At 42.3% G+C, this 12,506-nt stretch overlaps 1 protein-coding gene across 7 annotated transcripts in view; it reads right to left on the reverse strand.

The window, feature by feature from the left end:
* dock10 (dedicator of cytokinesis 10) overlaps positions 1-12,506 on the reverse strand; it is a 216,253-nt gene that overhangs the window by 39,386 nt on the left and 164,361 nt on the right. For all 7 annotated transcript variants that reach the window (XM_046316183.1, XM_046316182.1, XM_046316185.1 and 4 more), the window contains exons 34-38: positions 11,783-11,900; positions 11,384-11,499; positions 11,029-11,143; positions 9,766-9,832; positions 1,456-1,503 (exon numbers count right to left, since the gene is read on the reverse strand). In XM_046316183.1, the coding sequence (XP_046172139.1) occupies positions 1,456-1,503; positions 9,766-9,832; positions 11,029-11,143; positions 11,384-11,499; positions 11,783-11,900 (464 nt within the window). The remainder of the gene's footprint in view (positions 1-1,455; positions 1,504-9,765; positions 9,833-11,028; positions 11,144-11,383; positions 11,500-11,782; positions 11,901-12,506) is intronic.

The following is a 12,506-nucleotide window of genomic DNA, read 5'->3' on the forward strand; positions in this document are numbered from 1 at the left end:
GGACAGTCACTTAACAATAGTGCATCTAAAACTTAGGGGGGGTGGGGTGAGAGGGATTATTTAACCTATCCTAGGTATTCCTTAAAGAGGTGGGGTTTCAGGTGTCTCCGGAAGGTGGTGATTGACTCCGCTGTCCTGGCGTCGTGAGGGAGTTTGTTCCACCATGACAAGTGCCTGGATTAGGACCTGCGCCGCTTCCTGTGTGAGGCAGGGTCGTACTCTGCGGATGTTGTAGAGCATGAACCTACATCCGCAGAGTACGACCCTGCCTCACACAGGAAGCGGCGCAGGTCCTAATCCAGGCACTTGTCATCTCCCGTCTGGATTACTGCAACTCGCTGTTGGCTGGGCTCCCTGCCTGTGCCATTAAACCCCTTCAACTCATCCAGAACGCCGCAGCCCGTCTGGTGTTCAACCTTCCCAAGTTCTCTCACGTCACCCCGCGATGTGGATGCACAAGTCATCGGCGTACTTCAAAAAAGAGCTCACACTCAGTTCAGACAGGCATCAAAGGCTTGGCACCTCGTAGAAGGAGAGAGAGAGAGCGAAAGAGAGAGCGTATTCAAATCCCCCAGCAGCCTCTCTGATTAAGGTTGCATGTTACTTACCAGCCCCAGACAACGTCTGTGACCCAAATGGCACCCTATTCCCTTTATAGTTCCCTTACGGGCTCTGGTCAAAAGTAGTGCACTAGGCTGCCATTTGGGGAACACAACATCTTCCAGCCCCTTCGTCTTTATTCTACTAATGCCTGACATAGATAAACACACCACATTCCCAGCCTTTAGTTGGATCCGACAAAAAGAGAACAAGAAGAAAAAATAAACGTCACTGCTTGTTCTTCACACTGAGGAGGAAATAAGGACTAATTTAATTAGCGGAGAGGAATTCAAATCCAGGCGAAGAGAAAAAGTCTGTCTGGGAAAGCCATTGGCTCTGCTCCAGGATCCATACGCACGCACGCACGCGCGCACGCACGCACACACACACACACACACACACACACACACACACACACACACACACACACACACACACACACACACACACACACACACACACACACACACACACACACACACACACACACACACACACACACACACACACACACACACACACACACACACACACACACATATAGGGCTGGGGAGACAGTCAGAGAGCGCCCTGGGAGCAGCCTGGGTGTGTGTGCATACTCATACAGTGCACATATTATGTTTGTGTGTGACCGAAGGTTGCGTGCACGTGTGACTGTGTGTTGGTAGGGGGAAGGGTAGTTGAACGTGTGTGTGTGTGTGTATCTGGCTGTTGAGCAAACATTACATTTCACACAATCTGACAGAAGGTTCTGTTGCATGTCTATCATTGGTAAAAAAACAATGAACACACACGGACGCACAACCTCTGAGTGGGAGAGGAGGAACAGAAACAGGTACTAAGGCTAACACTTACCTGGCTATGTGACGCTTCCCCAGGAATCTGAAGTGCTGGAGACACAGCCTGCATAGAGGAAGATGAGAGAGAGTGTGTATTAGGGTGTGTGGTGAGTATAAGTTTGTACGTGTGTGGGTATGTGTTGTGCTTGCCGTCATGATGCATGTATGTGTTTGTGCAATCACGATGTGTGTATGTATGTATGTATGTATGTATGTATGTATGTATGTATGTATGTATGTATGTATGTATGTATGTATGTATGTATGTATGTATGTATGTATGTATGTATGTATGTATGTATGTATGTATGTATGTATGTATGTATGTATGTATGTATGTATGTATGTATGTATGTATGTATGTATGTATGTATGTATGTATGTATGTATGTATGTATGTATGTATGTATGTATGTATGTATGTATGTATGTATGTATGTATGTATGTATGTATGTGTGTGTGTGTGTGCGTGCATGTGTATGTGTGTATATGTGTGTCCACTGTGAGCTGAGGACAGGTACTACAGTACTGTGTGTCTTGGAGCTGTGTGTTATAATAACAGAAGCTCCAGCAGAGACAGGAAACAGAGTGAATTTACTGCAGAGCTGAGTGGAGGCTAGGGGAGAACAGTTGGGGCCTATCCCTCTATAAATCTCAGCAGTTTTACAGCCACACTCTTTCTTTCTTTTTCTGTCTTTATTTTATCGGTCTCATCCGTTCCCCTCTGCCAAGTCTCCCATCATTCCCTTTCTCTTCTGTCTCTTTCTGCTATGCATACCTTCCTACCTCCCTCCCTGTAATGAGAGGACAATGTCATACTTATAGTTGAACTACCAGAGTTCAAGTTAGGTAGATTCAATCCGGACTGCGTGATTGACTTTTAAAGGCAATGTTATTCGCAGAGACCACGCTTACGGTAAATGCTGCATATGTCGTCTCAATAGGAAATGCGCTCAAATGTAAATTGTGCTATAACACAGATCATCCACGGTCCGGATTGAATATAGGCCTAAGACTACAAAAGTTTAACAACAAAAAAATACAATTTTGGGGGCCTCCCGAGTGGTACTGCATCGCAGTGCTAGAGGCATTTCTACAGACCCTGGTTCGATCCCGGACTGTATTACAATCGGCCGTGATCGGGGAGTTTCATAGGGCGGCGCATAATTGGCCCAGCCTCTTCCGGGTTAGGGGAGGGTTTGGCCAGCGGGGCTTTACTTAGCTCATTGCACTATGGCGACTCCTTGTGTTGGGCCGGCGCCTGCAGGCTGACCTCGGCCGTTAGTTGAACGGTGTTTCCTCCGACACATTGGTGCGGCTGGCTTCCAGGTTAAGTGGGCAGGTTGGCGGGTCATGTCGTTTCGGAGGACGCATGACTCGACCACCGCCTCCCGAGCCCATTGGGGAGTTGCAGCAATGAGACAAGATCGAAATTGGGGAGAAAAAGGGGGTAAAATAAAAATTATAAACACATTAACAGTCAAAGTTTGGATACAACTACTCATTCCCAGGTTTTTCTTTATTTTTTACTATTTTCTATATTTTAGAATAATAGTAAAGACATAAAAACTATGAAATAACACATATGGAATCATGTAGTAACCAAAAAAGTGTTAAACAAATCAAAAAATATTTTATATTTGAGATCCTTAAAAGTAGCCGCCTTGATGACAGCTTTGCACACTCTTGGCATTCTCTCAACCAGCTTCACCTGAAATGGTTTTCCAACAGTCTTCAAGGAGTTCCCACATATGCTGAACACTTGTTTGCTGCTTTTCCTTCACTCTGCGGTCCAACTCATCCCAAACCATCTCAATTGTATTGAGGTCGGGTGATTGTGGAGGCCAGGTCATCTAATGCAGCACTCCATCACTCTCCTTCTTGGTCAAATAGCCCTTACACAGCCTGGAGGTGTGTTAGGTCATTGCCCTGTTGAAAAACAAATGACAGTCCCACTAAGCGCAAACCAGATGGGATGTGTATAGCTGCAGAATGCTGTGGTAGCCATGCCGGGTAAGTGTGCCTTGAATTCTAAATAAATCACTGACAGTGTCACCAGCAAAGCACCCCCACACCATCACACCTCCTCCTCCATGCTTGTGGAGTCTCATAATGACACGGCGGTTGGGCCAAGCAAGTCTCTTCTTATTGATGTCCTTTAGTAGTGGTTTCTTTGCAGCAATCCAATCATGAAGGTATGATTCACGCAGTCTCCTCTGAACAGTTGATGTTGAGATGTGTCTGTTACTTAAACTCTGTGAAGCATTTATTTGGGCTGCAATTTCTGATGCTGGTAATGATGGACTTTCGTTTCTCTTTGCTTATTTAAGATGTTCTTGCCATAATATGGACTTGGTATTTTACCAAATATTTTACCAATATGGATCTTCTGTATACCATCCCTACCTTGTCACAACACAACTGATTGGCTAAAATGCATTAAGAAGGAAATAAATTCCACAAATGAACTTTTAACAAGGAACACCTGTTCATTGAAATGCATTCCAGGTGACTACCTCATGAAGCTGGTAGAGAGAATGCCAATAATCGATACCGATTATTGGAGGACCAAAAAAGCCGATAGCGATTAATCCGGCGATTTTTATATAAATATATATTTGTAAATGACAATTACAACAATACTGAATGAACAATGAACACTTATTTTAACTTAATATAATACATAAACAAAATCTATTTAGTCTCAAATAAATAATGAAACATGTTCAATTTGGTTTACATAATGCAAAAACACAGTGTTGGAGAAGAAAGTAAAAGTGCAATATGTGCCATGTAAAAAAGATAACGTTTAAGTTCCTTGCTCAGAACATATGAAAACTGGTGGTTCAATATTCCCAGTTAAGAAGTTTTAGGTTGTAGTTATTATAGGAATTATGACGCGTCAACTATTTCTCTCTATACCATTTGTATTTCATATACCTTTGACTATTGGATATTCTTTTGTTTCAAATATTTTTTATTAAACACACACAAGAATGGTGTATAGGTATACAATACAGGTATACAATTCTTATCTAAACATAAAAGAGCAGGCAGGAACAACAATGCCATTAAAACGCTTCATCCTCCAAAAATGTTTGCATAATTAAGGGGTTAGGATCCACTTTAGATGTATATAGAGTCTAATGGTTAGAGTGTTGGACTAGTAACCGAAAGGTTGCAAGTTCAAATCCCCAAGCTGACAAGGTACAAATCTGTCGTTCTGCCCCTGAACAGGCAGTTCACCCACTGTTCCTAGGCCGTCATTGAAAATAAGAATTTGTTCTTAACTTCTTCGAGAGAGGGGGCGCTTTAATTTTTGAATAAAAAACGTTCCCGTTTTAAACAAGATATTTTGTCACGAAAAGATGCTCGACTATGCATGTAATTGACAGCTTTGGAAAGAAAAAAAACTGCAAAGATATTATCTGTCAGTGCCCCAGAACTAATGCTACAGGCGAAACCAAGATGAAGTTTCATACAGGAAATGCCCCAGATTCTGAAGGCGCTGTGTTCCAATGTCTCCTTATATGGCTGTGAATGCGCCAGGAATGAGCCTGCCCTTTCTGTCGTTTCTCCAAGGTGTCTGCAGCATTGTGACGTATTTGTAGGCATATCATTGGAAGATTGACCATAAGAGACTACATTTACCAGGTGTCCGCCCGGTGTCCTGTGTCGAAATTATTGCGTAATCTCTAGGTCCATGCGAGTTCCATTTCTTCAGAAGAGAAAGTCAACTGCCACGAATGATTTATCATCGATAGATATGTGAAAAACACCTTGAGGATTGATTCTAAACATCGTTTGCCATGTTTCTGTCGATATTATGGAGTTAATTTGGAAAAAAGTTAGCGTTTTAATGATTTAATTTTCGTTTTTTTTCTTACCCAACGTGATGAAGAAAACCGAGCGATTTGTCAACACAAATAATCTTTTTGTAAAAACTGAACATTTGCTATCTAACTGAGAGTCTCCTCATTGAAAACATCTGAAGTTCTCAAAGGTAAATGATTTTATTTGAATGCTTTTCTAGTTTTTGTGAAAATGTTGCATGCTGAATGCCAGGCATAATCCTATGCGAGGCTATCAATACTGTTACACAAATGCTTGTTTTGCTTTGGTTCAGAATCATATTTTGAAAATCTGAGATGACAGTGTTGTTAACAAAAGGCTAAGCTTGAGAGCAAATAGATTTATTTAATTTCATTTGCGATTTTCATGAATAGTTAACGTTGCGTTATGCTAATGAGCTTGCGGATAGATTTACACAATCCTGGATACAGGATACGTAGCTAAACGTGACGCAGCAAACGGAGCGATTTGTCCTAAACAAATAATATTTCAGGAAAAACGGAACATTTGCTATCTAACTGAGAGTCTCCTCATTGAAAACATCCGAAGTTCTTCAAAGGTAAATTATTTTATTTGAATGCTTTTCTGGTTTTTGTGAAAATGTTGCTTGCTGAATGCTAATGCTAAATGCTACGCTAAATGCTATGCTAGCTATCAATACTGTTACCCAAATGCTTGTTTTGCTATGGTTGAGAAGCATATTTTGAAAATCTGAGATGACAGTGTTGTTAACAAAAGGCTAAGCTTGAGAGCTAGCATATTGATTTCATTTCATTTGCGATTTTCATGAATAGTTAACGTTGCGTTATGGTAATGGGCTTGAGTCTGTAGTCACGATCCCGGATCCGGGATGGCTCGACTCAAGAAGTTAACTGACTTGCCTAGTTTTAAAAAAAAAATCCCCAGATGCAGATTTAACTATGTGAATAATTCGGTCACTCACATTTTTTCCGAAGTTGTCTGGCGAGTAATTTGTGTGGTTTGTCACCAAACTCAAAATATTTTTGCTTGGCATAGAGAAAAGATTTAGCAATTTTAGCTGAGAGAATCTGATTATATTCCAATTTTAAAGAGGTAATTGTTTAATGTTTTCCTCTGTTTTCCCTACTCCTGGCAGCCTGAAAGGAGATGATACAGCCTCTCAGATAAGCCTTCAGTGTTTCCCACAATAATGCTGGGGAAGTCTCTGTGTTGTTATTGGTATCAAAAAAAATGTAATTTGGTCTTTAAGATATTCACAGAATGTTGGTTCTGTGAGGAGCTGAGGATTCAACCTCCAGACCCTCTCGTTTGGTACAATGTCACACAATCTCAGGGAGAAGGTGTGTGGACTGTGGTCCGAGATTATAATATCATGATACCTCACATTACAGGTATAGGGGAGTAGTCTAGCATCCAACAAAAAGTACTCAATTCAAGTGTAAACATTGTGAACATGAGAGTAAAAGGAAATCAGGAAAAGGACTCTTTTGAAAAAAGAGGGGGTTATCAATGTTTGTTTGGCCCATAGATATTTAGTAGATTTACTGAGGTAGAGTGGATTTCTCCTATTACGATCACATACCGACCCTCTTTATCCGCAATAGTGGTTTTATGTAGAAAGGGAATTCCTTTCCGTACCAGAATCGCTGTGCCTCTCGTTTTGGCAGAGAAGTTGCCCCACCCACCTACATTTAAGTCTGCTATGAGAGTTATTCTTCAGATGGGTTTCTTGCAAAACTATAATATCAGACGAGAGTGCTTTCAAGTGGACTAGGACCTTGCCTCTCTTAACTGGTTTGTTTAAACCCTTGACATTCCAGGAAGTGAATGTAAGCCCCGCCCTAGTCTCGTTTGTAGTTCCTATGGTGGCCTGCATAACATGTAACATGATAAAAAGGTAAGAAAGCGCACCAAACCATCACGATCAGCATATGTAGCACCTACACCCGAGCAGTATCCAACCCACCCCTCCCCCCTGCAAGCACCTTTGCTTCCCACCCTGTTCCCCTAATTTCCCCAACACTTACCCCCCCCATCAACCCATATTTAACAGGCATGCACAAACAGGAGAGAAAAAAAGGAAAAATAAAAATAATAAACACATTGTCTGGCCGATGCCAAAGAGCCACGGCGCGACCTCGAACAAGAGGTAAAACAAAAATAAAATCCCAACTATACGTTCACCTCTCACTATCCCATAACTTCTACTAACATATGAACTGAGGAGGCTCCCGCGAATAAAGTGTTTAGTTCGCATCTAATAAACCTAAACAGAATAAGTTGCAACTTAAACATATTGCGCATTTAAGCGTCATCCTGAGTCAATCCCAGAGATAAGCAAGATATAGACTCAAAATTATATTGCTAAGCACTGCCGGTCAAAAAATAAACCATCCGCCACCGACATAGTCAGCCGTACCTTTACATACTGTGGGTCAGGAGATCGGAACAAGGATTTGCTCAATTAAACGTTCCACCCAATAAAAAATGAAATAATAATTGTATATATATATATATACACATACATACATACATACATACATACATACATACATACATACATACATACATACATACATACATACATACATACATACATACATACATACATACATACATACATACATACATACATACATACATACATACATACATACATACATACATACATACATACATACATACATACATACATACATACATACATATACATACACACATACACATATACACATACAGTGGGCCAAAAAAGTGGGCCAAAAAAGTATTTAGTCAGCCACCAATTGTGCAAGTTATCCCACTAAAAAAGATGGGAGAGGCCTGTAATTTTCATCATAGGTACACTTAAACTATGAGAACATTGTAGGATTTTTTATGAATTTATTTGCAAATTATGATGAAAAATAAGTATTTGGTCACCTACAAACAAGCAAGATTTCTGGCTCTCACAGACTTCTTTAAGAGGCTCCTCTGTCCTCCACTCATTACCTGTATTAATGGCACCTGTTTGAACTTGTTATCAGTATAAAAGGCACCTGTCCACAACCTCAAACAGTCACACTCCAAACTCCACTATGGCCAAGACCAAAGAGCTGTCAAAGGACACCAGAAACAAAATTGTAGACCTGCACCAGGCTGGGAAGACTGAATCTGCAATAGGTAAGCAGCTTGGTTTGAAGAAATCAACTGTGGGAGCAATTATTAGGAAATGGAAGACATACAAGACCACTGATAATCTCCCTCGATCTGGGGCTCCATGCAAGATCTCACCCCGTGGGATCAAAATGATCACAAGAACGGTGAGCAAAAAAAACACTACGCCGCCAGGGACTCAAATCCTGCAGTGCCAGATGTGTCCCCCTGCTTAAGCCAGTACATGTCCAGGCCCGTCTGAAGTTTGCTAGAGAGCATTTGGATGATCCAGAAGAAGATTGGGAGAATGTCATATGGTCAGATGAAACCAAAATATAACTTTTTGGTAAAAACTCAACTCGTCGTGTTTGGAGGACAAAGAATTGCATCAAAGTTGCATCAAAAGAACACCATACCTACTGTGAAGCATGGGGGTGGAAACATCATCATCTGCAAAGGGACCAGGACGACTGATCCGTGTAAAGGAAAGAATGAATGGGGCCATGTATCGTGAGATTTTGAGTGAAAACCTCCTTCCATCAGCAAGGGCATTGAAGAAGAAACGTGGCTGGGTCTTTCAGCATGACAATGATCCCAAACACACCGCCCGGGCAACGAAGGAGTGGCTTCGTAAGAAGCATTTCAAGGTCCTGGAGTGGCCTAGCCATTCACCAGATCTCATCCCCATAGGAAATCTTTGGAGGGAGTTGAAAGTCCGTGTTGCCCAGCAACAGCCCCAAAACATCACTGCTCTAGAGGAGATCTGCATTGAGGAATGGGCCAAAATACCAGCAACAGTGTGAAAACCTTGTGAAGACTTACAGAAAACATTTGACCTCTGTCATTGCCAACAAAGGGTATATAACAAAGTATTGAGATAAACTTTTGTTATTGACCAAATACTTATTTTCCACCATAATTTGCAAATAAATTCTTTAAAAATCCTACAATGTTATTTTCTGGATATTTTTTCTCTCATTTTGTCTGTCATAGTTGAAGTGTACCTATGATGAAAATTACAGGCCTCTCTCATCTTTTTAAGTGGGAGAACTTGCACAATCGGTGGTTGACTAAATACTTTTTTGCCCCACTGTACATCTGTGTGTTTGTGCGGCATGGTAAAAAAAAACATGTAATCATTTCTTCTCTTCCTCCACAGGCTCCGTCACAACCAAGGTCAACGGGATGTACCACGTCTGTTACACCATGTACAACAACTACTTATTTAAAGTCTGATATGCTTAGCTGTGTCTTTGAAAATCAATGCAATGAATGTAATACACGTAATGTATCCATCTGCATGTGGTATCTGTCCATGCACACAGGCACAGAGGAACGGTTAACAGTGACGATACTCACTCCAGGAGGTTGAAGAAGTCGGAGATCTCCTGGTGTATGGCTCGGTGCCAATAGGAAACCATCACGTCTGGGGGGGAATTAGAATACATTTTAAAAAGGCAGCGTCCTTATCACATAAACCCGTACCTGCACCACCTCACTGTGCAACTTGCAAGGATGTGACTAACAGTGCATACCAGTGTCACGACACACTGAAGTATCATGGCCAGCAAACAAATCAGGAAGGGGACTTAAATGTCTTGAGGAAAACAGTCCAAATGTTGGAAACAAACAAACAAACAACCTTATGACGTCATCCAGAGTCACGGCTGTTTCCTTCCCAAGCGTTGGCACAAAGTATTTCACATGACGCATAGTTTAGACTTCCTGTTTCACTTTCTGCCATGGAAAGTCGAGTATCGTAACAACCCTACTGTAGGCTACGGTCCGGTATGGAAGAGGTTAACACTAAGGAATTGGCTAACGGGTACTAGCTACCCGTCTACTGTAGTGTAGGCCTAAGCATTTGGTCCGATTTATACCAGGCCACTGTACTGTTGCTTTGGTCAGGTAGTGAAGGGGTTAACCATAGAATTTCATAAAGAACACATACACACTGCAGTCCAAAAGTATTGGGACAGTGACACATTTGTTGTTGTTTTGGCTCTATATTCCAGCACTTTGAATGTGAAATGATACGACGACTATGACGTTAAAGTGCAGATGGTATTTGTGCTTCTGTAACTTCCTCACCTATCAGTATTCACAATTCATTTAGGATTATCTGCAATCATGGTAGCATACACATTGATGTAGAAGTGTTTAGAAACATATTGTATTCTTAATTCAAATTAAAGTGACTTCAAAATGACACGACAAATTATGTACCGTTCATTTCTATTGGTTACAAAATCATCTGAAACACAACCAAAACAAACAGCAAATACATCCACCAATTTGTAGTGTCCAAGCTTGATGTAAATACTGTACCTAACTTTTGACTACTTTAATACATATATAATTGAATTTGTCCCAATACTTTTGGGGGGGACTATGTACAAAAAGTGCTGTAATTTCTAAATGGTTCACCTGATACGAATGCAAATACCCTCAAATTAAAGTGGACATTCTGCACTTTAACACCGTGGTCATTGTATCATTTCAAATCCAAAGAGCTGGAATATAGAGCCAAAACAACAGAATTTGCGTCACTGTCCCAATTACTTTTGGAGTTTACTGTAGTGAATTATAGGACCTGCATGGAGGTAACACTATGTGTCTCACCCTCAGATATGGTCTTCATGATGTGGAGGAAACACATGAGCAGACTGCGCGTCTCGGCCTGGTCCAGTTTGTCAATGCGAGATCCAAAGCCTATCAGAGACTGAGGCCGGGCAAACTGACAGAGAGAGTGAGGGAAGGAAGGATGGGAGAGAAAAGGGGGGAGTTAGAGAGAGGGGAAGGGGAGAGAGAGGGGGAGGTAGAGTGAGGGGGGGTGCGGGTTGGCAGAGAGAGAAGGAGAAAGACACACATTCTTCTTCATGCAATAGTTATAATATTTTTGTTCTTTCTTTAAGCCAACACAGCCTGCACAACATTTCCGGATTTGACATTCCGCTGAGTGAGTCATCTTTCACACCTTTTCACATCCATCCATCTTCTCGCTGTTCCTGTCGCTGGGGTTGGACTCTATGCTAATCAGAGAACCCCGCGAGTCGGCATGGTTACCCGTAGAAACAGCCAGGGTGGAGAAGGCTGGGGGCAGGAGAAGGGCTAGAGGTTATGGTGCAGACACAGTTGCAAACACGCATACACACACGCAAAAGTATGCAAGCACGCACACACACGCACGCACGCACGCACGCACGCACGCACGCACGCACGCACGCACGCACGCACGCACGCACGCACGCACGCACGCACGCACACACACACACACACACACACACACACACACACACACACACACACACACACACACACACACACACACACACACACACACACACACACACACACACACACACACACACACTACCTGTGATGGAGTTGAGCACTTCTTTGGAAAAGGAGGCATCCACCGAGTTGCCATGGCGAATGACGTGAGCCACAGGACCTGCCACACCACCTCCCACACTCAGGTCATCTCTTGAACCCTGGAGAGGGGGAAAGAGTTTGCTGGAACACCACTATAGGCCAGAGGGATACATTTCACTGTGACATCACTAGGCCAGTGGGAAACATTTCAGTGCGACACCACTAGGCCAGAGGGATTCATTTCAGCGTAGCATTTTCCCATTTGGGCAAAAGTCCGTGCTCCACCCCCTCTCATCCGTGTTACCTGGAACCCGATAAGTGGTCGAGGAGAAGTCAATTTGTTTGTCCGCGAACTATAGACTGTCCTACCCCCCCCCCTCCGATATCCACCTTTCATCGAGGATAGTCATGTGTATCCTACCCGAGTCCTTCGCTGAAGAGTTTGAAATCTGCCATACCCCCTCTGAATCAGCTTTGGTTTTGTCAGATGAGAAAAGCAAGCACACGTTTAAAAACAATATGGTATCCCTTTAGGGCTGACCCCAATTAGGTGACTGGTTGATTGTTTGGTCAATAGACTGCATGTTGGTCGACCAAGACATTTTTTGTCGAGCAGTAGCATATATATATATATATATATATATACACACACATACACGCAGTTGAAGTCGGAAGTTTACATACACTTCGATCTTGTCTCATCGCTGCAACTCCACAACGGGCTC

The sequence above is a fragment of the Oncorhynchus gorbuscha genome, linkage group LG19 (genome assembly GCF_021184085.1).
Source record: "Oncorhynchus gorbuscha isolate QuinsamMale2020 ecotype Even-year linkage group LG19, OgorEven_v1.0, whole genome shotgun sequence".
Taxonomy (NCBI): Eukaryota; Metazoa; Chordata; class Actinopteri; order Salmoniformes; family Salmonidae; genus Oncorhynchus; species Oncorhynchus gorbuscha.